Genomic DNA, 26,085 nt, shown 5'->3' with positions numbered 1-26,085 from the left:
AAGTTTCACTGCTGCTTTGATGGACAGGTGATGTCCACACACTGTTGGAGATATTCAACATGCCTAGGATGATCGTTGGCAGAACTCAGAATGGGTAGATAAATATAATCCCAAATATAAAGACTGCACTGCAAAAATCTAAATCTGACCAAGTGTGTTTTTCTCATTTCTAGTCCAAATATCTCATCACACTTAAAATAAAGACAGAATCACCTAAAGAGGAACTTTTCAGTGAGATATAAGAACTGACTTTTAGACTGTAGATCTGGAAAATCTGATTTCAACAAATCTTACCAAGATAATTTTCACTTGTTCCATTGCCAGATTTTTTTTTTTTTGTTTGATTCAAGGTTTTTTTTTGCTTATTTCAAACAAAAACAAAAAAATCTGCCAATGGAACAAGTGAAAATTATCTTGGTAAGATTTGTTGAAATCAGATTTTCCAGATCTATTGTGTAAAAATAAGTTATTCTTTAGGTGATTCTGTCTTACTTTAAGTGTGATTAGATATTTGGACTAGAAATGAGAAATATAGACTTGGTCAGATTTAGATTTTTTCCAGTGTGGTTGGCTGGTTGGATTTTTTTTATTAAGACATCTGGAAATTAAGGTCTGGAAAAAGTGTGGAATTTAGAAATTTCAAATGTGTAGGAACCCTGACTTCAACAATTTCAATTTCAATGGGTCCTTTACAGTAGACCAAACAACTCCTGAAGAAAGTCCAAATTCTGATCCTAAAATGTGACGTGGAATAATCCTGGACAGAAACAAAGACCGAATGCCTCGGTCTTACACGGAACCAACGTCCATCAAGTTAAAAATTAGGTGAATTTAGAAGCAGAATCATGGAAAAACATTAAGTGGTAAAAACATAAAGGTCTTTACGTTTGGGAGCAGATTAACTCCTGTGTGAATCTCACCTTATTCCATCAGAGCCAAAGTCTGGTTTATGATATGAACCAATCGTTGAACGTGATGATGCATGTCATGCAAAAGGCCGCTGCTTCCTGCCGTCGGTTGGCGACTCTGACGGTCCATTCGTCCGTCTGTCCTGTTCATGTCCGGTGGCGTTTGTCCCGCTGTGACGAACATCTGGATGTTGGCAGTGTTTAGTTTGTGAAGACCCCTGATACACAGAAACTAACCTCAACACAACATGGCTGCTGTTGGACCCAATGGAAACATGAAGAACAAAGTGACATTAGAGGCATGCTACCAGCCGCCGCTATGAGCCGCCGCCCCCTTGGACGCTCCGGCCGGCCGGCGAAGGACAGGACAGCGTCTCCGTCTGAAAACACAACTAGCTGTAGGTTTCTAGCTTTGTACACCCGGCAGGACGCGGGAGAGAACGAACACGGACGACAACACGAACACGGCACCACCGAGTGTTTCGAGGGTGTCCAGACCGGTTTGACCTGACGTCGCCTCCGTCACCACGAACAGCCGAGCCGCCGCCCACTCTATCTGTCGTCCAGTTTGGGCGAGTCTCCCGGCTCCTCGTCCTCGTCCTTATCGTCCTTCGCCCCGATCAGCCGCTGGCGAGCAAAGTCCTCAAAGATGATGTCGTCGTCGCTGATGGAAAAGACGGAAACGCTCAAATGAGAAGATCGAACAACCAATCGCAACACGGTCCAGCGCGTCGAGAGGCGGCGGCCGAACACACGCTCTGACTTCAACTGTAGAAACATCAGGACAACATTTACACAACGGAAATGAGAAACAACCACAACAGACACCAAACGAAACCACAAAACAGCAACTGACCATGAGCCAGGTCACAAGTACAGGTGTTCTGGAAAACCTGGACTCTGGAGGTTTGGGTTCATGATGCAAAGGTTGGACGTAAAACATGGAGGAAGTTCAAATCAACTGTATTAAACCAATTCAATGTGGATCAGTTTTACCAAAATGTAAGCATCGACTGAAATGTCCATCCGTCCGTCTGTCCATCCGTCTGTCCATGCATCAATCATCCATCCATCAACTGTCTGTCCATCTGTCCATCCGTCCATCCATCCATCCATCCATCCATCCATAAGGACAAATATTCATCATGATAATATTTGTGGAGATCTCAGAGCGTATCATGGTGGATATCGTCACTGTTTCATGGTTCAGTTCAGTTTTCATCTCCATGTACATGTTGACAGTTACACCACTCCTTTAATCCAGACATGTTCTGTTACTGTTAGGGTGGGTTCATTTCTCTGTTGTGTTCATTGGAACTTGTGTGAATCTCCTTTAATTGGATGTTGTGATCATTAAACCCTCGTTACTGCAGGTCGTACAGTGTGCACTAATGACAGCCCATAATAAGCCTGTTCTTTCATCCAATGCACTTGGGTTAAGAGTCCAAACAGCCCCCAGCTTTAATATTCATCGTCTGAGACAGGAAGGTCTGTGTGCTTTTATGGCTGCATGAGTGTGAGATAATAAGCTGTAAAATGCAGAGTTGCAGGAGTCATTTTCCAAACAGGATGAGTCTCCGGTTTACAGCCCATTTCCTGCCGCTCACATTAAGACGCATTAAGGCCCAGGCTCAGGAGACCGGTCCATCACAGCTAATGTTTCAGAGGCTCGAGAGGAAAAACCCTGTCTGTCTGCTGGGGGACTTATTGACCAGGCCGTAAACAAAGCAGAGCCAATCAGAAGAGAGGACGCAGGGAGACGGCGCTGACATGTCCTCAGTGTGGACGCACATGTCCGTCCAACCAAACCTCACTTTGAATCATTATGTCGTATTTGTGTCATGTGACGTTCACAGATGGATTAATCTTTTCATTCATTTAGACCAGAGGTGTCAAACATATGGTCCACGGGCCTAAACTGGTCCACTAAAGGGTTCGATCCAGCCCATGAGATGAAAAAATGACGCAGAAGAGATTAACAGTCAAAGGGGTCAAAGTCAGTTTAGTTCAGGTTCCACGTTTAGACCAACGTGATCTAAAAGTGGATCAGAACCAGTCAAATAATAGAATAATAATCCATCCATTTTCTTCCTCTTCTCCGGGGCCTGGTCGTAGAGCCAACAGTCTAATTGTGGATGTCTAGACCTCCCTCCTGGAGGTGCTGATCCTCATCCCACTCCAAACCGACCCAGTGCACGCTGAAGGTCCAGGTTCAATGAGACCAACAGGACAACATCATCTGCAAAACGCAGAGATGACGTCCTTTGGTTCCAAACTGGACCCCCTCTGGCCCCTGACTGTGCCTAGAAATTCTGTCCATAAAGATTATGAACAGAACCAGTGCCAAAGGGCATCCCTGCAGAAGTCCAACATGCAGCTGGAACAGGTCTGACTGACTGTTGGTATGTGAACCAGGCTCCTGCTTCAGTCGTACAGGGACCGGACCGGCCTTTATCAGAATAATAACCTCGAAATAATGACAACTCTATAGTTTTCTCGATGTTCAGAGTGAAAAAAAATCTACAAACTATCCATTAGAACATGTGAATGACATGAATCTGGAATTTCTACAGAAAAACAAGTGTAATTTTAACAATATTTGTAATTTTCTCTTGTACAATATAACTTACAGATAAAACATTTTTCTTGTTAAAAAAGTAAAATTACAATAAAATGTTTACTTTTACAAACTGTCTTTTCAAAAAAAAAAAAAAAAGTAAATAATCTGAACAAATATGAACAACCTGAAATGTCTGAATATAAATCAGTGTAACTGGACCAATATTCTGTCTGTTCTTAAATATTCTGTGTATTTGTAGATCCACTGTATCTGTACGTTAGAATGAACATGTATAAATGATAAACTGAGGTAAAATTACACTTAATTTTCTTAATAACTTGCAGGTTGTTATTCACATTTTTTAAAGGAGAGTTTGTCGATGTAAACATTTTCATCTTGTAATTTTACTTTTTTTCCCACTCTGAACATAATAAAAAGTTTGTATTTGTCATTATTTATGGGTTATTCTGTTTGTATTTCACTGGTTCTGATCCACTTCAGGTCAAATTGGTCTGAATGTAGAACGTGAACTAACTTGACTTTGACGCACAGTGATCTCAAATAAAAGATAGTTTCAAACTAAAGGCTGTTGTAAAATAAAGGAGGAGAAAGTCCTGGTGTTAACTGGTGTTAACCGTAGAATAAAAGTAGTGAAGTAATGGAGTATTAGTGCTTACTTTGTGTCAAACTCAATCAGGTTTGTATCGATGGGAGTTTCATCTGGAGCTGTAGAAACAAACGACATGGTTACAAACAAATCTGTAACTTTCAATATGTTTCAGACGCTAAAATAAACCTGGTATTCATCATATTCAGCTCAAACCTTCCATCCATTCCTTCCATTATACAACAGAGGACAAAGAAGGAAGTAAAAATCTAACCATCTTAAATACATGATACTTTTCTGTTTAAAAACAATAATAAAATACTCCAGTTTTTACCTTCCGCATTTACACTGACACTAAAGACGTAAAAAAATACACATGAATGAACTTATTCAAGAGGATACAACTCCACTGACAACCAACTAAAACCACAATAAAGTATAGGTTTATTAGTGTTAGTAAATCGACTACTTTAATGTGTCAGTGGAATGAACTGTGCTTAATCAGACCAACTGTTTTAGTAATGAATCAGATTGACTCTTTTCATAAACATGATTTCTTTTTTTTTTTTTTTTTTATAAAGCTGTGAAACTCTTGTCTACAAACATGGACAGTAAACCCATGTTTGGGTCTGAATTCTTCCTTTTCCCACATTTCCCTGTGTTCTCCATAAACTGTAAATGCTCTGCTTGGCTCTGAATTCTTCATTCATTCAACTCCACAGGTCCATCTTTAACCCTATTTCTGAGGAATGACACCAGAAAGGTGGTTTGGAGCGCTGGCCCTTTAAATGCACAGGAGACACTTGAGACCCTGCCCCTTCCAGGTTATTGGCTGTGCTGCTCTGTCCCGTTCAACCGACAACTGAACATTTGAGGTAATGGGCTCCAAGTTTGGACATATTTTCAGTCTGGACTACAACCGCTGATGACGACAAACAATTATGGAGAAAAACTGGAGAAATGTTGGACTGAAGTCTGGATCTGATATGAGCAAATGTGGAGACGGAACGAGTTAGAGACGCAACTAATTACAAAGGAATTCGAATGAAAGAAAATGAACGTAAAATCATGAAAAAAATGAACAAAACTGAACAAAAATTGAGGAAAATAATGAAAAAAATGAACAAAACCAATATGTGCAAATGTTGTAACTAGTTATAGACAGAACTTATTAAGAAGCAATTCATAAGAAAGACAAAGAACAAAAATCGAGCAAAATAATGAAAAAAAAGAACAAAACCGAACGAAAATCCAGCAAAATAATGAAAAAAAATGAACAAAAGTGATATGTGCAAATGTTGTAATGAGTTATAGACGGAACTAATTAAGAAGGAATTCAAACAAAACTCTCTTTCAGTCAAAACTCCAGTTCAGTATCAGTTTGATGAGGGGGGGGGGATTCAAACAGGTTGTAGAAATCCACTGGATTTTTGTCCAGATGAATCTAAAGATAGTTTTGCAGCAGCTGGGGGGTTCAAATTCAACCTGTCTAAACTATTAGGGTCCAAATACACAAAGAAATGAAGCACAGACTAAGAACAGTGGGTTTAGACAAATATGAACCTTTAAATAAGTCTGATAAAAAACACACAGGGTGGGGAAGCAAAATTTACAATATTTTGAGGCAGGGATTGAAAGACAGTGTATGACCAACTAGTTTATTGAAAGTCATGAGAATTTATTTGCCACAAGAAAATGTCCATAATAGAAAATGTTTTTATTCTATGTGTCCTCCTTCTTTCTCAATAACTGCCTTCACACGCTTCCTGAAACTTGTGCAAGTGTTCCTCAAATATTGGGGTGACAACTTCTCCCATTCTTCTTTCATAGTATCTTCCAGACTTTCTGGTAATAGTTTTGCTCATAGTCATTCTCTTCTTTCCATTCTAAACAGTCTTTATGGACACTCCAACTATTTTTGAAATCTCCTTTGGTGTGACGAGTGCATTCAGCAAATCACACACTCTTTGACGTTTGCTTTCCTGATTACTCATATGGGCAAAAGTTTGTGAAAAGGTATGGATAATAGTGTTAGGTATGATTATGACATCAATATATGTTTGGTTTCAAAACAATTGACGTAGTGCCTGCTGAGAAAAAACAACTAAATGTTCATTGTAAATTTTGCTTCCCCACCCTGTAATCTAGAAAATATTAACCAATGTCACTTGTTTCTGTGCAATATTTGTCTGCAAATATAGTGAAACCATCAAATAAAACCTTAAAAATAGAATTAAAAAACTGAGGAAATGTATGAAAGAGGAAAATTAAATGGGATTATTACAAAAAACCTCTACAATCATTAAAAAAAAAAAAATCTATTTAGTTTTATGCACCTGAAGGGTTCAAATTCAAACTGTCTGAACTATTAGAGTCCAAATACACAAAGAAATGAACCACAGACTAAGAAAAGTCGGTTTAAACAAATATGAGCCCTTTAAACTATGTGTCCACAAATATGGACGTCATGGATGAAAGGATTAATTTGCATTATTCATTTTTGTGCAAAATAATCTGGTCTTTTATAACATGAAGTGTAAAGTGTGTATAATGTGTTCACCTGGACACCGAAGGGTTAAACTGAAATAAGGAGCTTTCATCTGCGTTTCATAAAACCTTCAACTCCTTTTATAAATACATGTTGTGGTGGGAGCTGCGTACTTTTTCGCTCTCATAACGTGATATTAAACGACACAGATGCTGTATTTGATTCGTCGGCGGAGGCAGAAAACGAGCAGATAAACTGATCAAAGATAATGAAACTCACCGTCTCTGTAGATGGATTCTTCTAACGGCTTGGGATGCATTAATGTGAAAGGCAGCTCAACGGAGACGTCGCTGAAAAACACACGCTTATTATTATGATTAGTAGTAGTAGCAGTAGTAGTAGTATTAGCATTATTATTCCAGCTTGTAAGATCCACAGCTGCTTTATTAAACCTGTGAATCAGTGACCTTTACGAGTCAGTATCAGTGTTTTCATCCATGACAGAGACAGAAGGTGAAAGCTTTTACCTGGATGCCAGATCCCCCAGGAGTCTGAAAGAAAAGGACACGACACGACTTTAGCTTGGACTCAACGGACGCACAGACCGTTTACATTAGAGACGGTTCTAAAATTAATGAGATTGATCTGTCAGAGCAGAGGAACCATTATACCGTCACAAATCTACTGTTTAACATTTAACTCTAGAGCTCAGACACCTCAGTAGGTTTTCAGTTTTACTGCATTTGTGCAGAAAACAGCTCATGAATTCTCAGCAGTAAAGAGTTGAACAGAAACATTAACGTCAAACTGAGAACAGTAGGATCCTCTTAAAGAGACAGAAACCAGAAAATGACAGAAACTGGTTTAGAGATTTCAAAGACATTCAGACTCAATGAACATCAGATTAACACCAACCACTGGTAGATGTACAAAGTTACAAAATAATGTACAAAGTTACAAAATAATGTACAAAGTCAGAAAATAATGTAAGAAGTCGTAAATTAATGTACAAAGTTGCAAAATAATGTACGAAGTTACAAAATAATGTAAGAAGTCGTAAATTAATGTACAAAGTTGCAAAATAATGTACGAAGTCAGAAAATAATGTACGGAGTTACAAAATAATATACAAAGTCATAAAATAAAGTACGAAGTTGCAAAATAATGTACAAAGTCAGAAAATAATGTACGAAGTCATAAACAAAAGTACAAAGTTGCAAAATAATGTACGAAGTTGGGCGCTTGCGCACGCAGCGACCGGCAGTGAGCGAGAGCATGCTGCAAAACAAATCTACCCACGGGTACAAATAAAGTCACCTTTAACCATGAACCTTGAAGTCAGAAAATAATGTACGAAGTTACAAAATAATGTACGAAGTTACAAAATAATGTACGAAGTTGCAAAATAATGTACGAAGTCAGAAAATAATGTACGAAGTTACAAAATAATATACAAAGTCATAAAATAAAGTACGAAGTCATAGATTAATATACGAAGTCATAAATTAATGTATGAAATCATAAAATAAAGCAAGAAGTCATAAAACAAAGTATGAAGTTGCAAAATAATGTACGAAGTCACAACATAAAGTATGTATGATATTCTCAAAGTAATAAATCATGGAATAATACATTTACAAATTAACCAACAAACAAACACCAAATACATAAATAAAATATATAATACTTTTAACTTTAGGAATAATTAACTCATCCATGTCATGTCATTAAAGCTGATGACATATTGAATTAGAAACAGAAAGGACTGACCCGCCTCGAGACACGACCAGCTTCACTTTGACTTTGTACGACACGATGATGCCGAGGATCTCCTTATTGGCTCCTTCTCTCAACCTGCGACAGAAGCAGAAAAACGAGCAGATCCTGAAACTGGACCAAACCACAGGAAACACCATCCCCACAGCCACAGGTGGCATGAGTCTGAAACGTCCTACGCTCCGATGGGCCCTGAACGACTCACAGCATGGGGTAGAAGTCTGAAACGTCCTACGCTCTACCGGGCCCTGAAGGTGTCACAGCATGGGGTGTAAGTCTGAAACGTCCTATGCTCTACCGGGCCCTGAACGACTCACAGCATGGGATAGAAGTCTGAAACGTCCTGCGCTCTAACAGGCCCTGAACAGCTCACAGCATGGGGTAGAAGTCTGAAACATCCTACGTTCTACCGGGCCCTGAAGGAGTCACAGCATGGGGTAGAAGTCTGAAACATCCTAGGCTTTACCAGGCCCTGAAGGACTCACAGCATGGGGTAGAAGTCTGAAACATCCTACGCTCTACCAGGCCCTGAAGAACTCACAGCATGGGGTAGAAGTCTGAAATGTCCTACCCTTCAACAGGCCCTGAACGACTCACAGCATAGGGTAGAAGTCTGAAACATCCTATGCTCTACCGGGCCCTGAAGGTGTCACAGCATGGGGTAGAAGTCTGACACGTCCTACGCTCTACCAGGCTCTGAAGGACTCACAGCATGGGGTAGAAGTCTGAAATGTCCTATGCTCTAAGAGACCCTGAAGGACTCACAGTGTTCAGTATAAGCCTGAACTTTCCTAAGCTCTGATGGGCCCTGAACACATCACAGCTTGGAGTATAACTCTGAAACGTCCTATGCTCTGATGGGCCCTGAACGACTCACAGCATTGGGGTATAAGTCTGAAACGTCCTACGCTCTGATGGGCCCTGAACACCTCACAGCATGGGGTATAAGTCTGAAACGTCCTACACTCTCTCGGGCCCTGAACACCTCACAGCATGGGATATAAGTCTGGAACATCTTACACCCCGACGGTCCCTGAATGACTCACAGTGTTCAGTATGAGTCTGAAACATCCTACACCTACATGAGCTCTGAAGGACTCACAGCTTGGGGTATAAGTCTGAAATGTCCTACACCTTGACAGGCCCTGAAGGACTCACAGTGTACTGGATGCCAGGTTGGTGTCTTCGTGTTTCAGTTTTCCGTCCAAAGCGAGGCCTCGTTTTTCGCGGTTGTTCGCCAGAAACGGAGTGAGAGTGAAAACTTTGCAGAAGGTGGAACTGGGCGCCACGACGTCACTGAGAACAGAGGAAACAGATCCAGTTCAGGACGTTCACCACCTGACCACCGCGTCACATTGTCCTCAGACTGATATGAAACTGTTGGGGAATGATGTGTTCGGGTGTTGTCGTAAAGAGGACTCACTCCGACTCCTCTGTAGCCACCGGACATTTGTACTGCGCCGTGTTGAACAGGCAGATGTCAGCGTACTGTCGCACTGTGGAAACACAACACACACCTCAGTAACACAACACAGGCAGTGAACACACACACAACACACACCTCAGTAACACAACACAGGCAGTGAACACACACACAACACACACCTCAGTAACACAACACAGGCAGTGAACACACACACAACACACACCTCAGTAACACAACACAGGCAGTGAACACACACACAACACACACCTCAGTAACACAACACAGGCAATGGACACACACACACAACACACACACCTCAGTAGCACAACACAGGCAGTGGACACATACACACACACACACACACATAAATACGCACACACACCCACACCCATAAATACACACACATATACACACACACACATAAATGCACACATAAATACATACACACACACGCGCACACACACATACACACACATAAATACACACACATACACACACACACATAAATACACACACATACACGCACACAGACACACACACAAATACACACACACACAGACACACTAACGCATACACTTACACAAACACACATACACACACATACACGAACACGCACACACACACACACACACACAGAGCAGAACCTGAGATCTTCATCTTCTTCACAGTCTTGTTGGTGTTGTTGGTGACGTGGACGTTGACGCTGATGGGTTCACCGTGGTAATAAATCTAAAAGACACAAGGATCATTAAAGTCCATGTCCTGGAGACCTGGACCAGGATCACCTCCACAAAACCAGACCTCAAGGAACCTTTTTACTTCCACCTTAAACCTCCAGTTATTATCAGAAGTCTGTGTTTGGCTAAACTGAGAATGGGATCCCTCAGGGCACTGTCTCAGACCCCTTCATTTATAGGTTAACATTCATGTATTTTCAGATGCAGTCGGACCCTGATGACACTGACCCCGTTTACATCCACACAAATGCTCTGATCAGTATCTGATATGTGGAGTTATCAGATTATTAATGATCATGTAAACACTATAATCTGATCAATTTTATCAGATTTGATCAATTTTTATCAGATTTCTCCCCAATACTCTGATGTCTTCCTGCATGTACACAGGTTAATATGATATTTTTTTCCCGCATCTGCACGTTACAAAAAAAATAAAGCATAAAGTTGTCGAAAACAGAAGTTATGTAATCAAACATGAGCTGAGGACACTAACAGGAAATTTGATTCAATCGTAACTATGTACGTGCGAACTCTGAAAGAAAGCCGATAATGGAGTGAAACGTCTAAACCAGGGTTTCTGGATTATCGTATTTCTGAAGTGCATGTAAACACATCAGATCTGATTATTCCAATTATTTGATTACTCCAGTTCTCACGTTTTTATCGTCGTATAAACAGACTTGGTGTTGACGCCAGAACCTCAAGAACATTAAACCAGATGTCCTGAGTTTGGGAAATGAAAAAACCTTCTAACGTTCATTTGAAAAACAAGTGGAAAAATCTGAAACCGAGTCGAATATTTCATTCTCCATCCGTCCATTCTTATTATCTAGGTCCAGGTCTCAGACGCCTAGACCTCCATGAGGTTTGACCTGGTCTGGGTTCTCCTCAAGTACCGTCAACCCCCCACCAGTAGAACCGGGTCCAGACCTCCACCAGGAACCCGTCTGACTGACCCGTTCCAACCATCGTCCTCTGAAGGTCTTTATCTACTCAGGGTTTAAACAGAATGGGACTAAAAACCTGAACCTCGTGGTGCGTTCAGGCATCACCTCTTTGTCCAGAGACGCCTCCAGATGCAGTGGTTTGTCCGACATCAGGAACTGTCTGGTGGTCTCTGCGGTGGGCTGAGGACCCGGTTTCTCTGGAGCATATTGGACCTTCCTGATGACCAGACGCACTGAGTTCCTAGAACAAGAAACACCCGCAAACACACCGTTACCCATAATTCATAGTCAAACACTTGTATGTTTGACGATGAACATCAAATGTTCAGACACTTTTTACCTTTTGTGGATCTTTTCTTCTACATTTTCCGCGCAAAAGGCTTTGACCTCGAAGTCCACACCGCAGGCCTGAGGACGAGTCCACCATCACACCTGAGTCCACCATCACACCTGAGTCCATGTTCGCACCAGAGTGCACGTTCACACCTGAGTCCACGTTCGCACCAGAGTCCACGTTCACACCTGAGTCCACGTTCACACCTGAGTCCACAATCACACCTGAGTCCACGTTCACACCTGAGTCCACGTTCACACCCAAGTCCACGTTCTCACCTGAGTCCACAATCACACCTGAGTCCATGTCCTCAACTGAGTCCACGTTCACACCTGAGTCCACGTTCACACCAGAGTCCACGTTCACACCTGAGTCCACGTTCACACCTGAGTCCACGTTCACACCTGAGTCCACGTTCACACCTGAGTCCACGTTCACACCCAAGTCCACGTTCTCACCTGAGTCCACAATCACACCTGAGTCCACGTTCACACCCAAGTCCACGTTCTCACCTGAGTCCACAATCACACCTGAGTCCATGTCCTCAACTGAGTCCACGTTCACACCTGAGTCCACGTTCACACCAGAGTCCACGTTCACACCTGAGTCCACGTTCACACCTGAGTCCACGTTCACACCTGAGTCCACGTTCACACCTGAGTCCACGTTCACACCCAAGTCCACGTTCTCACCTGAGTCCACAATCACACCTGAGTCTATGTCCTCAACTGAGTCCACCATCACACCTGAGTCCACGTTCACACCTGAGCCCACGTTCACACCTGAGTCCACATCCATCTGACAGGTTTACCTTCCCAGTGTCCTCTGGTCCTGGCTGCAGGGTGACGGAGCACGGCAAGTTCAGGGGGATCTGAAAAACACAGATAGGACACGTCTGAGACCAGAACAGAGACCAGAACAGAGACTGGGACAGAGACTGGGACAGAGACTGGGACAGAGACTGGGACAGCGTGTGTATATTATATATGTTGTATGTTGTGTATATTGTGTATAATGTGTGTATTGTGCATATTGTGTATAATGTGTATATGGCGTATATTGTGTATATCCTATATATTGTGTGTTGTGTATATTGTTTGTGTTATGTGTATTGCACATATTGTGTGTTGTGGTTGTGTATATTGTGTATATTGTGTGTGTTGTGTGTGTTGTGTATATTGTGTGTTGTGTATATCATGTATATTGTGTGTGTTGTGTATATTGTGTATATTGTGTATATTGTATGTTATGTATTTGTATGTTGTGTGTTGTGTATATAGTGTATGTTGTGTATATTGTGTATGTTGTGTGTCGTGTATTTGCATGTGTCGAGTGTTGTGTGTGTTGTGTATATAGTGTATGTTGTGTATATCGTGTGTTGTGTATATTGTGTATGTTGTGTATATTGTGTGTGTGTTGTGTATATTGTGTTTGTTGTGTGTTGTGTATATACAGTAGTGTATATCGTGTGTTGTGTATATTGTGTATATGGTGTAATAGTGTGTGTTGTATGTTGTGTATATTGTATGTTGTATATATTGTGTATGTTGTGTATATTGTATGTTGTATATATTGTTTATGTTGTGTATATTGTGTGTGTTGTGTATATAGTGTATATTGTGTATATGCTGTAATATTGTGTGTGTTGTGTATCAGTGTGTCATGGCGTTGTGTGCTTACGTTGAAGGTGAAGGGGTGGGCGTGTTCTCCCAGTTGAGTGTTGTGTATTTGTGTGTTGTGTATTGTGTGTTGTGTATTGTGTGTTGTGTATTGTGTGCTTACGTCGAAGGTGAAGGGGTGGGCGTGTTCTCCCAGTTGAGTGTTGTGTATTTGTGTGTTGTGTATTGTGTGTTGTGTATTGTGTGCTTACGTCGAAGGTGAAGGGGTGGGCGTGTTCTCCCAGTTGTGTGTTGTGTATTTGTGTGTTGTGTATTTGTGTGTTGTGTATTGTGTGCTTACGTCGAAGGTGAAGGGGTGGGCGTGTTCTCCCAATTGTGTGTTGTGTATTTGTGTGTTGTGTATTTGTGTGTTGTGTATTTGTGTGTTGTGTATTGTGTGTTGTGTATTGTGTGCTTACGTCAAAGGTGAAGGGGTGGGCGTGTTCTCCCAGTTGTGTGTTGTGTATTTGTGTGTTGTGTATTTGTGTGTTGTGTATTTGTGTGTTGTGTATTGTGTGCTTACGTCGAAGGTGAAGGGGTGGGCGTGTTCTCCCAGTTGTGTGTTGTGTATTTGTGTGTTGTGTATTGTGTGCTTACGTCGAAGGTGAAGGGGTGGGCGTGTTCTCCCAGTTTCTTGATGAGCCGCTCCTGCAGACGGCTCAGACTCTTCTTCTCTTCAGGCAGAGGAGGAAAGGCCTGGACGTTGGCCACGAACAGGTCTTTACGGAACGTCAGACCCAGGACATCCAGGTCCTCCCGACCGTAACGGAACGCACAGGTCAGCGTCACAAACACTGCAGACACACACACACAAACACACACACACATGAAGGGTCTATCTGATTGGACCAGGTCTAGACCTGGTCTAGACCTGAACTCTGCAGGTTCAGGTGTCTCACCTTTCCTCTCCTTCAGGTATTCAGGATCGATCAGGACAACGCCGTCTGACAAAACAAACACACACTGTATCAGAACTACACAACAAACACACACTGTATCAGAACTACACAACAAACACACAGAGGTGGTCAGGTGTCATCAACAGCCAATCAGATGAGAGGATGACCAGCCTCTGAGGACGTGGTCTCAGGTTTCCACTGGGTCTGTTTAATAATGATTGATTAATGTTCAGTTTGATTGATGACCTGTCAATCAACCATGAATCTGTCTGTGATTACGGATCCAGCCTCTGGTTCGACCTTTCACAATAAAAGCCTGAAACGGACCAATCAGATCACTGGACTGAGACCAAACCACATCCTGTTAATAACATTTCCAGACACAAGGTGGCGCTAGAGTCTGACCCTAGGGCCACCTTCAGACGGATGTGGACTGTTCAGGACTCACCGACCGGCTCCACCAGGTCCACATGGTCCACGAAGTCCCTCTTCCCCAAATAGACCGTGAGCTGCAGAGGGAACAGCCAATCAGAACCATCGGTCCACAGTGGCCAATCAGAACCACTGACAAAAGAACCACCTGATCTGGACCTCACATCTGAAGTTCACTGTAAAACGGTTCAAATATCAGGTGACCTTTAACTTAAGGTTAAAGGTCAAACTCACTTTGTTATCTCTGTAGGGAAATGTATGCATTAGCATTAGCATTAGCTGCCACTGACGGTCCAGGGCACTGACAGGAGAATTAACCCTACGTAGACCTGTAAGTGCGAACCCACTAATGTTGCCTTCAGGTGCTGTCGGGAAGATGATCCTTTTCAGTTGTGAATTCAAAATCACAAGTGTGAACATGTTGTGTTCAAGTGCTTTTGTTTTCATAGTGAAAAGAAAAAACACAATTTATGGACCTGATACTGGGGAGTTCATTCATCTGATACAGCACTTTTTATTTAGTTCAAGGACCTGAAGGTCCAATGGATTATTGGTAACAGTAGTTGTCCGTCTGTCCATCGTCCGTCCATTGTTCGTCCATCTGTCATCCGTACATAAATAGTTTTTCCAGAATCTTCTTCTCCAAAACGGTCAATCAGAATGACTTGATATTTGTTGTGGAACATCTTTGGGGTAAGGTCGACCAAGTTTGTTCAAACAGTTGAGAAATATTGATTTTTTAATTTTTTATGATTCTTTGTATTTAAAAAATCCCCACTGGTTTATAACGGGACACATTTCAAAGTGATATAACTTGAAAAGAGTTGGAGATGTTGATATAATAACTATTGGTAATAGATAGGTCATATGACCTTTGACCTTGAGTGACCTTGAGAGGTCAAATGAATGTTTATTAATGTCCTTAAATATGCCGTTGGACTACAGTAGTCTTGGTCCTATTTTTTGGGGTAATTTGTGTATTTTATAAATGTGTCAAATCCTCCGCTAACGGCAGCAGAACGTTAAGAACAGCTTCGTTTATTATTGGACATGAATCCCTCGTTGCTCTCTGTCATGTTGAAAAGGTCAAAGTCCATTTTTATCTCATGGATCAATATTTTTTCCCAGTTCTCCAGTGGAAAATACGACCTGAGGGGGTGTTCCATTTTGAAACTAGTATTTATCATAATTCCTATAGCATGCGAAGGCAGCATTAGGCAGTGCGCCAAATTATTTGACCTGTAAACCATGTGTAAGTCGTACATATAAACTTTACATGTAACAGTAGTTTTTAGACCTTTAACCCTTTAAAGCCTGAACCATTAAATCACTGACAGAAAATTCCACTTCTTTGAAACTGGAGCCTTTATTGGTCCTTCTGAACAACCGAAAAATTTTTTTTTTCAAATATCAATTTCTATGTATATTTTCAACGTTGTATCATATTTGATCCATCAGGTCTCAATGCTCAAATATTATTATTTTTGAACAAACAAAAACATAATACAACACAAACATGTTGAACAAATTGTTAATTCCTTTCCTAAATAGTCCCAGTTCTTCCTCCGTCCTCATTAATGACAGTCTTGTAGTGTCACTGGAAAGGCCTCTGGTGAATGAACTCCTCCCCCTGGTGGATTATCTGTGTATTACATGTATCTAATTGTATACATCAGGTTTTTCAACAAAAAAAAAATATCACACTGATCATGTAAAGGGCTTCAAAACTCATGGATCAAATATGATACGTTTGGTGTTAAAGGGTTAACATTTTGGATCTGACCATAATTCCACTTATTAAACTAAACTATGAACACAAAACATGAGCAGTTTGACAGAATCTGATGCCATACAGATGTTCTCCAGATGTGCGTGGTAAAACCTGATTGGCCGACACATGCAGACGGAGGTGTGTTGGTGCTGTTCACACTCACCTTTCCGTTGGGACTGGCCTTCTTAAACACCCTGAAAAGACACAAATACAGCATTATTACATGTTTCTTTTTTTTTCTTTTTTAATTACAATATCTCGACTAATGACATGAAACCTGCCAATAACATAATCATTTGGTCCATTTTTAACTGTGATAAAACCAATGATGTAATGAAATGTTTGAGAACTGCCTCAGTCCTTGATCCATTTTCAGTAGTTCCTGACTTGTTGGTGTGTTGTTGTGGACAGTGGTGGGTTTGCTAGTATTCTGTCTAATGCATTCTGCAATAATGGAGAATTTGGTGTTATTCAGAGGCAGCAAACGCGTTACTGTGAAGGAGGACGACATGACAACTGAAAAACTGGAAAGGATCTTCCAGGTGTTGTTGTTCAGTCTAATACAGTGGGTCCATGGAGACAATCTAACAGGAAGACACTAAAACGAACACATGAAGAAGTCAGGAACTAACGGGTCAAACCAAATCAGATCTGAAAAATGTCAACATGAAACCCCACATTTGGTCCATTTGATTATTTCCAATTTTTAATTTGTGCGTACAACCGAAAGAATGAAAAACAACTGGGTTTTTTATTTTAGGTTTGTACATAAATAATGAAATAATGAGTCATTTTTTTGTTTTCTGATTGTGGATTCTCAGTTGAATATGAAAAGAATGAATGATACACAGATTCTGGAGGTTTTTACTCTATTCGTCATTAAACACTTTCCTAAAATAATGACAGAACAACATGTGTTTAAGAGGATCAGGTCTGTGAGCTGGACCTGGACCTGATGGACCTGGACCTGGACCTGGAGGACCTGGACCATCTGTGTCCTGTGTTGTTTGTCCTCTGTTGTGTGTCTGTTGTCATAAATCAGCTGTTGTGCGTCCATTATCTGTTGTTTCCTCCTGATCGGACCGTCCTCACTCAGCTGCATCAGCTCGACGCCTTACCGGAAAAGCCCCGCCCCCTGGGAGCTCATCCAACCTCCGACGGCAATTAGTCCAATTAAAACTGAACAGGGAGCAGCAGAGACCACACCCACCACCAGAACCAGAACCAGGACAGTCCACATCCACCACTAGAACCAGAACCAGGACAGTCCACATCCACCACCAGAACCAGGACAGTCCACATCCACCACCAGAACCAGAACCAGGACAGTCCACATCCACCACCAGAACCAGGACAGTTTACATCCACCACTAGAACCAGAACCAGGACAGTCCACATCCACCACCAGAACCAGAACCGGGACAGTCCACATCCACCACCAGAACCAGGACAGTTTACATCCACCACTAGAACCAGAACCAGGACAGTCCACATCCACCACCAGAACCAGGACAGTCCACATCCACCACCAGAACCAGAACAGTCCACATCCACCACCAGAACCAGGACAGTCCACATCCACCACCAGAACCAGGACAGTCCACATCCACCACCAGAACCAGAACCAGGACAGTCCACATCCACCACCAGAACCAGGACCAGGACAGTCCACATCCACCACCAGAACCAGGACAGTCCACATCCACCACCAGAACCAGAACCAGGACAGTCCACATCCACCACCAGAACCAGGACAGTCCACATCCACCACTAGAACCAGAACCAGGACAGTCCACATCCACCACCAGAACCAGGACAGTTTACATCCACCACTAGAACCAGAACCAGGACAGTCCACATCCACCACCAGAACCAGAACCAGGACAGTCCACATCCACCACTAGAACCAGAACCGGGACAGTCCACATCCACCACTAGAACCAGAACCGGGACAGTCCACATCCACCACTAGAACCAGAACCAGGACAGTCCACTGTGTATCTATTTTACCTCAGTCTTTAATCCAACGTATTTGTGTTTTTGTCATCTCACATGTCAACAAACAACAACAAACATCTAATAAATCAGATTATTTGTTTGTAAACAGCAGCTGCAGGTTGACATGTGTTTGTTTTTCAGTGCGATCGATGTGTTGGAGGGAAACTCCAGCGGATCGATACGAGACTGTTGGATCAGCTCAGTGTCCGAGTTGACAGAAGACTCCCCTGGTACTGAGGCCACTGGAAAGGCAACAACGGCAACACAATGATGACAACACAGCAACAGCAACACAATGAAGACAACACAACGACGGCAACACAATGAGGAAAACACAACAACAGCAACACAATGAAGGCAACACAATGACGGCAACACAATGAAGACAACACAACAACAGCAACACAATGAGGACAACACAGCGACGGCAACACAATGATGACAACACAACAACAACAACAACACAATGATGACAATGCAACAACAGCAACACAATGAAGGCAACACAACAACAGCTACACAATGATGACAACATCTGGCAACAATTGTGGTTTGTTCATTTGTTTCCTGTGGCTTGTTTTTATGTTTCCTGTGTTTTTTTTAAAAATTTGTTTCCTGTGGTTTGTTTATTTTTCCTATGGTTTGTTTTTTTGTTTTCTGTGGTTAGTTTATTTGTTTCCTGTTTCTTGTTTATTTGTTTTCTTTGGTTTGTTTATGTGTTTGCTGTGGTTTGTTTATTTGTTTTCTGTGGTTTGTTTTTATGTTTCCTGTTTTGTTTGTTTGTTTGTTTGTTTCCTGTTTTGTTTTGTTTTTGTTTTTTACTTGTTTGCTGTGGTTTGTTTATTTTTTCCTGTGGTTTGTTTATTTGTTTTCTGTGGTTGTTTTTATTTGTTTTCTGTGGTTTATTTGTTTGCTGTGGTTTGTTTATTTCTTTTCTGTGGTTTGTTTATTTGTTTCCTATGGTTTGTTTATTTGTTTTCTGTGGTTTCTTTATTTGTTTCCTGTTTCTTGTTTATTTGTTTTCTGTGGTTTCTTTATATGTTTCCTGTGGTTTGTTTATATGTTTCCTCTGGTTTGTTTATTTGTTTTCTGTGGTTTGTTTATTTGTTTGCTGTGGTTTGTTTATTTGTTTGCTGTGGTTTGTTTATATTTTTCTGTGGTTTGTTTATTTGTTTGCTGTGGTTTGTTTATATTTTTCTGTGGTTTGTTTGTTTGCTGTGGTTTGTTTATATTTTTCTGTGGTTTGTTTATTTGTTTGCTGTGGTTTGTTTATTTGTTTGCTTTGCAGCTGCTGCTCTGTATGTTGCACTGATCACATTCACTCATTAATATTCTACTGACGATCCTCGCTACCAACACACAACCTGCAGCAGCAGCGACACACAGGAAGGTCCTGGACAGGGTCTAAACCAGGTCCTGGACCACATCCTGGACCGGGTCTGAACCAGGCCCAGTACCAGGTCCTTAACTGGATCTAAACCGTCCACACTAGTAGAACATCAGAGAAGGTCCTCACTGCAAACACAAGCTGCTTTAGCAGTGACACAGGAAGGTTCTGGACCAGGATCTGGACCGGGATCTGGACCAGGATCTGGACTGGATTCTGCAGAACCAGACAGAACCAGGTACAACATCTGCAGTGAAAACCACCCAGTCCGGGGTTCTGACTGTTTCTGTTTTTATTCAACTGAAACGTTAATAAGTAAACGATTCTACACTAAATGAAGGTTTTACTGACACATGAAGGACGACTTCGACAGTTCCTCTTCACGTTCTTGAGTGGGTTCCTCTTCATGTTTTTGTGTGGGTTCGTCATCACGTTCTTGTGTGGGTTCCTCTTCATGTTCTTGTCTGGGTTCCTCTTCATGTTCTTGAGTGGGTTCCTCTTCATGTTCTTGTCTGGGTTCCTCTTCATGTTCTTGAGTGGGTTCCTCTTCATGTTCTTGTCTGGGTTCCCCTTCATGTTCTTGTCTGGGTTCCCATATTCTTGAGTGGGTTCCTCATCATGTTCTTGAGTGGGTTCCTCATCATGTTCTTGTGTCGGTTCCTCATCATGTTCTTGAGTGGGTTTCTCATCATGTTCTTGAGTGGGTTCCTCATCATGTTCTTGAGTGGGTTCGTCATCACGTTCTTGTGTGGGTTCTTCATGGTTGACCCATGGTCTCTGATCTGTTGGTCTTGAACATGGTTCTGCTGCTGGTTGCTCATGTTTAAATATCACTTTGATGTTTAATTGCATTTGGACCTGGACAGACTCAAGTCCTCCACCTGGGATATCTCCGTCCACCTGAAGGACCACGTGGTCTCCAGAACAGAAGCAAGGCCTCAGATTTGGAGGTGATCTACGTTCCAGCTGCAGAACCACAAACTGCTCCAGGATCCCATAACGATCAACATCCCCCTCAACTAAGACCCCTGACCTCTGGAGCTCCTCCTGTGGAACCCATGGTGGAGCTTCTCCACGAACACAAACACATGTCGACCAGTGAAACCCACAAACCCTTCAGTCACCAGAGAACATCACCTGCTTTGTTCTTCTGATGCACCTCAGAGCTTCACTTCTGTGGAGGTTCTTCTGTAACTCTCATCACCTTCCTACCTCAGCGATGCCCTTGGGTTCTGGAGGTCCTCAAAGAATCCACATCTCCTCAGCTGACAAACCATTTTTCAGAACCTCTGAAGACCAGGCCTCTCCCATGACTCAGAAGCCAGACCAGGACAGACACCATCGGCAATCAACGAGTCTCCACTGGTGCCAAGTGTTTGGTCCTGGAGGATTCTGTTGGTGTTTGTGAAGTGGACTAAGAGTCTGGGTTAGACCAGATCTGAATGGAAAGAGTCACAAGACAACGTTTGTTATGATGTGGCAAATAAAATCCGGTTGGTTGGTTGGTTTTGGTCCTAACACTGTGAGGTGATCTGAGGTCCCTGGTACCGACCTTAAGCCCAAACCCAAACCCTTGGTCCTGGGGAACATAAGGCTGACTCCAGTGTAACAGGGCCTCAGTGATCCTGAACCTGGTCCCATCTGGACTCACCAGTCCCATTCAGGTTCCTTTGAGATGTTTGTGTTCTTGTCCATTTGTGTTGGATCTTTTAATGGTACAAATATCCTGTTAAAGTTGAGTTCATGTGTTTTCCTGCTCATTGAACTCCTCCTGTGGACGCTGGTCGTCAGCGGTGGAATCAGTGGATTCATGAACACATCTGCAGGCGTTCCTTCATTACAGATCTGTGGTGGTTCCACTGTGTTTGTCATACGATGACAGACGGAGGTGCTGCTTCATGTTAGTCTTCATGGTTTACGTCTTCAGTTTTTTCATCATTTGGATTCTTTGTGTTCGTTCACATGACGATCATCATGAACAGGATTATTTTAACTTTGATGGAGAAAACCATGGACTCTGGGAAACACTGGAATGACCCTGATCATCCTGAATCCACCAGTGAGATCTGAACGAAGATCTGAACGAAGATCTGAACATAAGCAAAACCAAACCATCTACTGATCTAAACTGTCTGTTTCCTGTTGATCCTCTAATCCTTTCAATCCATGTCAATAATTGGTGTCAAATACAGTTCTTCATCTTTTCATGGTCATCAGATATGACCATATTTGGACGTTCAGAGGCTCCGTAGTTACCATGGACACACTGTCATCTTCTACAACATTAATTGACCAGTAAAACCCATGGAGTTGGATCATTAACAGTGGATGGACTTTCTCTGTTTCGATGTAAAAACCTTTGAATTCACTCATTGTGTTTTTGGCTTTTAATCAGAGGAACAACTTAGTGTTTGTTTTTCAGACGATGTGCTTCTGAATCATGAAGGAACCAGTTCAGCTCCAGAATATGAGACCGTCGTATGGTTCTGTGATCTACTGACGCCATATCTACACGGATCTGGTATCTGTAAAATCCATCCACATGAAACCTTCGTCCAAAGAATGGATTTTAATAAAACTCTGTGTTGGTTCTGGAGTTTGTTCAAGTTTAATCAGTTTTAGGATCCAAACGTCACAATATGAGGCAAACAGTGCATGACAGTCATGTGACCTCCGTTCATCCTAACCCTAACCACACGATGACGCTCTACGGCATAAACGTCCTGGTGTGTACGATGTTAGTGTTGAAGACGGAGGTGGACACGTGGACTGACGCTGGCCCAGGTCCCATCAGGTCCACTCTGCCGATTAAAGGCCACAGATTCATTTGAGTCACATGCAACCAAGGCTTTATCGTTAACAAAAACTAACGAAATGACGAAAAATAGAATTGTGAAAACATTTTCGTTAACTGAAATAAATAAAAGCTATAATTAATAGAAAAAAACAATAACTAACTGAAACTGTATTGTGTGTTTACAAAACTAACTAAAATGAATAAAAATTATGGATAAAATTCCCTTCATTTTCGTCTTTGTCAATGTCGGATTGATATGAAATCGATTTATTTCGCTCTAGCAATTTTAGCTAGCAGCACCATATGATATTTAACAGTCCGTCACTTGTGTTCACTTGTGGTTTCCAGTCGTCTTCTGGTCCCCACTTTACCTGGAAACATGGAGACTAAAGTTGGGAGAAAGCAGCAGAGTCCTGTCTGGGATTTATGTGAATACGACGACAGAGAAGAAGAGAAAAGAGACGACTGAACTACAACTAAACTAAAACTAAGCATTTAGAAAATAACAAAAACTAATAAAAACTAGCAAACCTGCTCTAAAAATGAATTAAAACTAACTGAATTAGAGAAAAAAAATCAACACTAAATAAAACTAAACTATGGAGGAAAAATCCAAAACTATTAGAACCTTGCATGCAACATTAATTCTGGTTTTAATTTCACGGCTTCCATCTGGAGAGCAGAAAAGTGTTCCCTACTCTGTGTTAATAGTTTTCTGTTTTCAATAACGCAGTAAAATCTGCTGTTCATAAAACAGGCACTAGATTGTTTGATTGAAAATCACAAAAGACCCAGACCTACTTTTGTGTCAGTTCCCATAGGATTTATTCTCTCTTTTTAACTATTCTGAAGTGATTTATCATTATAAATATTATCCTCTGTACTTTGTGGGTTTTTTCAGTATAAACCATGTTTTTTTCTACAGTCTACTCTCGTTATACCGCCAACTTCCGTTCACGGCCAAATTGGCGGTATAGCGAAAATGGCGTTGCAACAGGTTGCGTCCATAATGTGCATGTCTTTACTATATGATGTCTATGCTGCCTCCGTTAACCCGTTCTAATTGCGTTTCCAAATAAATCTTGATTCTGTTATGTTGTAAGGGATCATTTAAAGTGGGGAAACATTTTAAGCATTATTATACCGTGTCGGGAAATGACACCCCATCATCTTGAGGCTTTGGCTTAATCCCACGTCCTCTTCCCGACATCCTGACCTACTGAGTGTTCTGCGATAAATGAACGGTGGCCGTTCCGTAGACCTACTCATAGCTTGTCACGATCAGCGTCTGGCGCGTTTGTTTCAGTGCATTGTTAAAATTTATGTGTACTCGATGGCAATCACGCTGGCGGTATAACAGTCGAGAAATCAATGGTATAAGTGTTGTTTGTGCATGGAACTGGGCTGGTGGATGGCGATAGGCGGAAATGGCGGTATAACGGCGGGCGGTTTAACGAGAGTAGACTGTATATTTAATTTCCTGATCATGTAGATGTTGATTAAAGCTCAGAGTAAAGTTGAAGGTTATAACATCAGAAACAGAGAAATGAAGAAAAAGTGACTTTTTCAGTCAAATCTATCATGAACTGAACATAAACCCAGTGTCTTATTTTGTTATTAAATATTCATTTTGTTCCTTTCTATTTCTTTTTGTTACTATTTTATGTTTTAGTTCAATTTGTTGATTTTTTTATTCCTTTTATTTAATTTTTGAATTTTTTTGTTTTTGTTTTGCCTTTTTTGTTATTTAGGATTTTGCAAATGTTTTGTTCATTTTGGTTCATTTTATTCATTAACTGAACACAAACCCAGTGTGTCCATCCACTGTCATTGATCCAACTCCATGGGTTTTACTGGGGAATCAATGTTGTAGAAGATGACGGTGTTTCCATGGTAACTACAACTACAGAGCCTCTGAACATCCAAATGGGTCATATCTGATGACCATGAAAAGATGAAGAACTATATTTGACACCAATTATTGACACGTATTGATAGGATTAGTGAATCAACAGGTACTAGACCGTTCCATCAGTAGATGGTTCTGGTCGTTTGGGTCTTTAAGGGTTAAACCTGGGCTTCACAGAAATGTTCATGTTTGAAGTCAAAGTCCTTTTCCTGAATTCAGTGCAGATGTTTTTGTCTCGGTGACGTTTGTCAGGTCTTTACACAGAGTCGACACCAGGCGGTGACGGACCAAAGCCTTCGGTGTAACTGTGGACCGAGCCCACCAGAACCTGGATGTCCTGGTTCCGCTTCAGCTCCAGCAGGTTCCCACATCCACCAGGCGGCCATGATGGAGCGCCGGGTTAAGAACGTCACCGTCACATTCCTGCTGCTGCTCGGCTGTTTTTATGCCGTCAGCTGATTGAAAATGTGAACGAGCAGAAGGAGCTCGTCGCTGAACGGACACGACTGGAGCCGCAGCTTCTGACAGAACGTTACATAACACGAGGAGAACGCTACAGAACACAGACAAGCACAGAGAAAGCCTACCTGGTGCCTTTATCTCCCATCCTGATGGAGCCGATGAGCCCACAGCAGCCGGACGGACGGAGCTGATGGAGGAGGAGGCGGAGGAGGACGGAGGGATGCCGTCACCGTGGAAACTGGAGGCAGGATGCACTCTCTCTCTCTCTCTCTCTCTCTCTCTCTCTCTCTCTCTCAGAAAGCCGTCGTCATGCCGTCAGATTCTCCTCAGCGGGAGGAAAAACCTCCATCTGAGCTCTGAACAGCCGACTCTGTGACTCCACCACCCCCTCCACCCCCCCCTCCTCCTCCTCTTCCTCCCTCTCAGCCTTCACTCTAATTAGCAGTAAAATGTGTTAAAACGCCCAGAGGACAGTTTTTATTTACCACCTCCCTCCCAGCTGTGACCTCCTCACATCTATCACCACTTCTTCATCATTATGCATCATTACATCCATCGGTTGGAGACTAATCACCGTCAGTCAGTCTTTATATGATACAAATCCAGAATCAGCGTCAGCATCAGATCTCCCAGAAGGCCTTTGTGTCAGAACTCAGCCTGGACCGGGTTCAACTGGACTCATATTTACTGTGAAAACAGACAAATCTTTATGACAAACGATTATGTTTGGATCGTTTTTCAATTAATGCTCAAAAAATCTGTTAGAAATGAGGTTAAATGATTAAAGAAAGATAAAAAAAAACACAGAAAATCTAAAATGAAAACATTAAAGACGCGATGAGACAGAATCTACATTAAAAATGAAAATGGAGTAAAAGATGGAACCGGTTTGAGCCAATTACTGGGTTTACTGGATCATCAGATCCAGGAGTCTAAGTCCAATCCCTCCTGATGAAGAGAAGTTCACATGGTCTACATGAAGCCAG

At 41.9% G+C, this 26,085-nt stretch overlaps 1 protein-coding gene across 2 annotated transcripts; it reads right to left on the bottom strand.

The window, feature by feature from the left end:
- Nucleotides 1-577: 577 nt before the first annotated feature.
- Nucleotides 578-25,455, bottom strand: arrb1 (arrestin, beta 1). 2 transcript variants are annotated; one of them, XM_030152393.1, is made up of 16 exons: nt 25,225-25,455; nt 16,710-16,740; nt 14,792-14,852; nt 14,344-14,388; nt 14,042-14,238; nt 12,598-12,657; nt 11,793-11,860; nt 11,558-11,693; nt 10,410-10,494; nt 9,763-9,835; nt 9,498-9,635; nt 8,334-8,417; nt 7,091-7,114; nt 6,843-6,913; nt 4,146-4,194; nt 578-1,572 (listed from the first exon to the last, which is right to left on the bottom strand). In XM_030152393.1, the coding sequence occupies exons 1-16, from the start codon at nt 25,242-25,244 to the stop codon at nt 1,461-1,463; spliced, it is 1,254 nt and encodes a 417-aa protein (XP_030008253.1). In that variant the 5' UTR covers nt 25,245-25,455; the 3' UTR covers nt 578-1,460. The 2 variants fall into 2 exon arrangements, with proteins under 2 accessions (XP_030008253.1, XP_030008255.1); XM_030152395.1 differs by lacking the exon at nt 578-1,572 and adding an exon at nt 1,612-1,676.
- Between the last annotated feature and the right edge of the window lie 630 nt (nt 25,456-26,085).

The sequence above is a fragment of the Sphaeramia orbicularis genome, chromosome 13 (genome assembly GCF_902148855.1).
Source record: "Sphaeramia orbicularis chromosome 13, fSphaOr1.1, whole genome shotgun sequence".
Taxonomy (NCBI): Eukaryota; Metazoa; Chordata; class Actinopteri; order Kurtiformes; family Apogonidae; genus Sphaeramia; species Sphaeramia orbicularis.
Note: the sequence above shows the minus strand (reverse complement) of the source record. Positions and strands in the feature narration are given on the sequence as shown.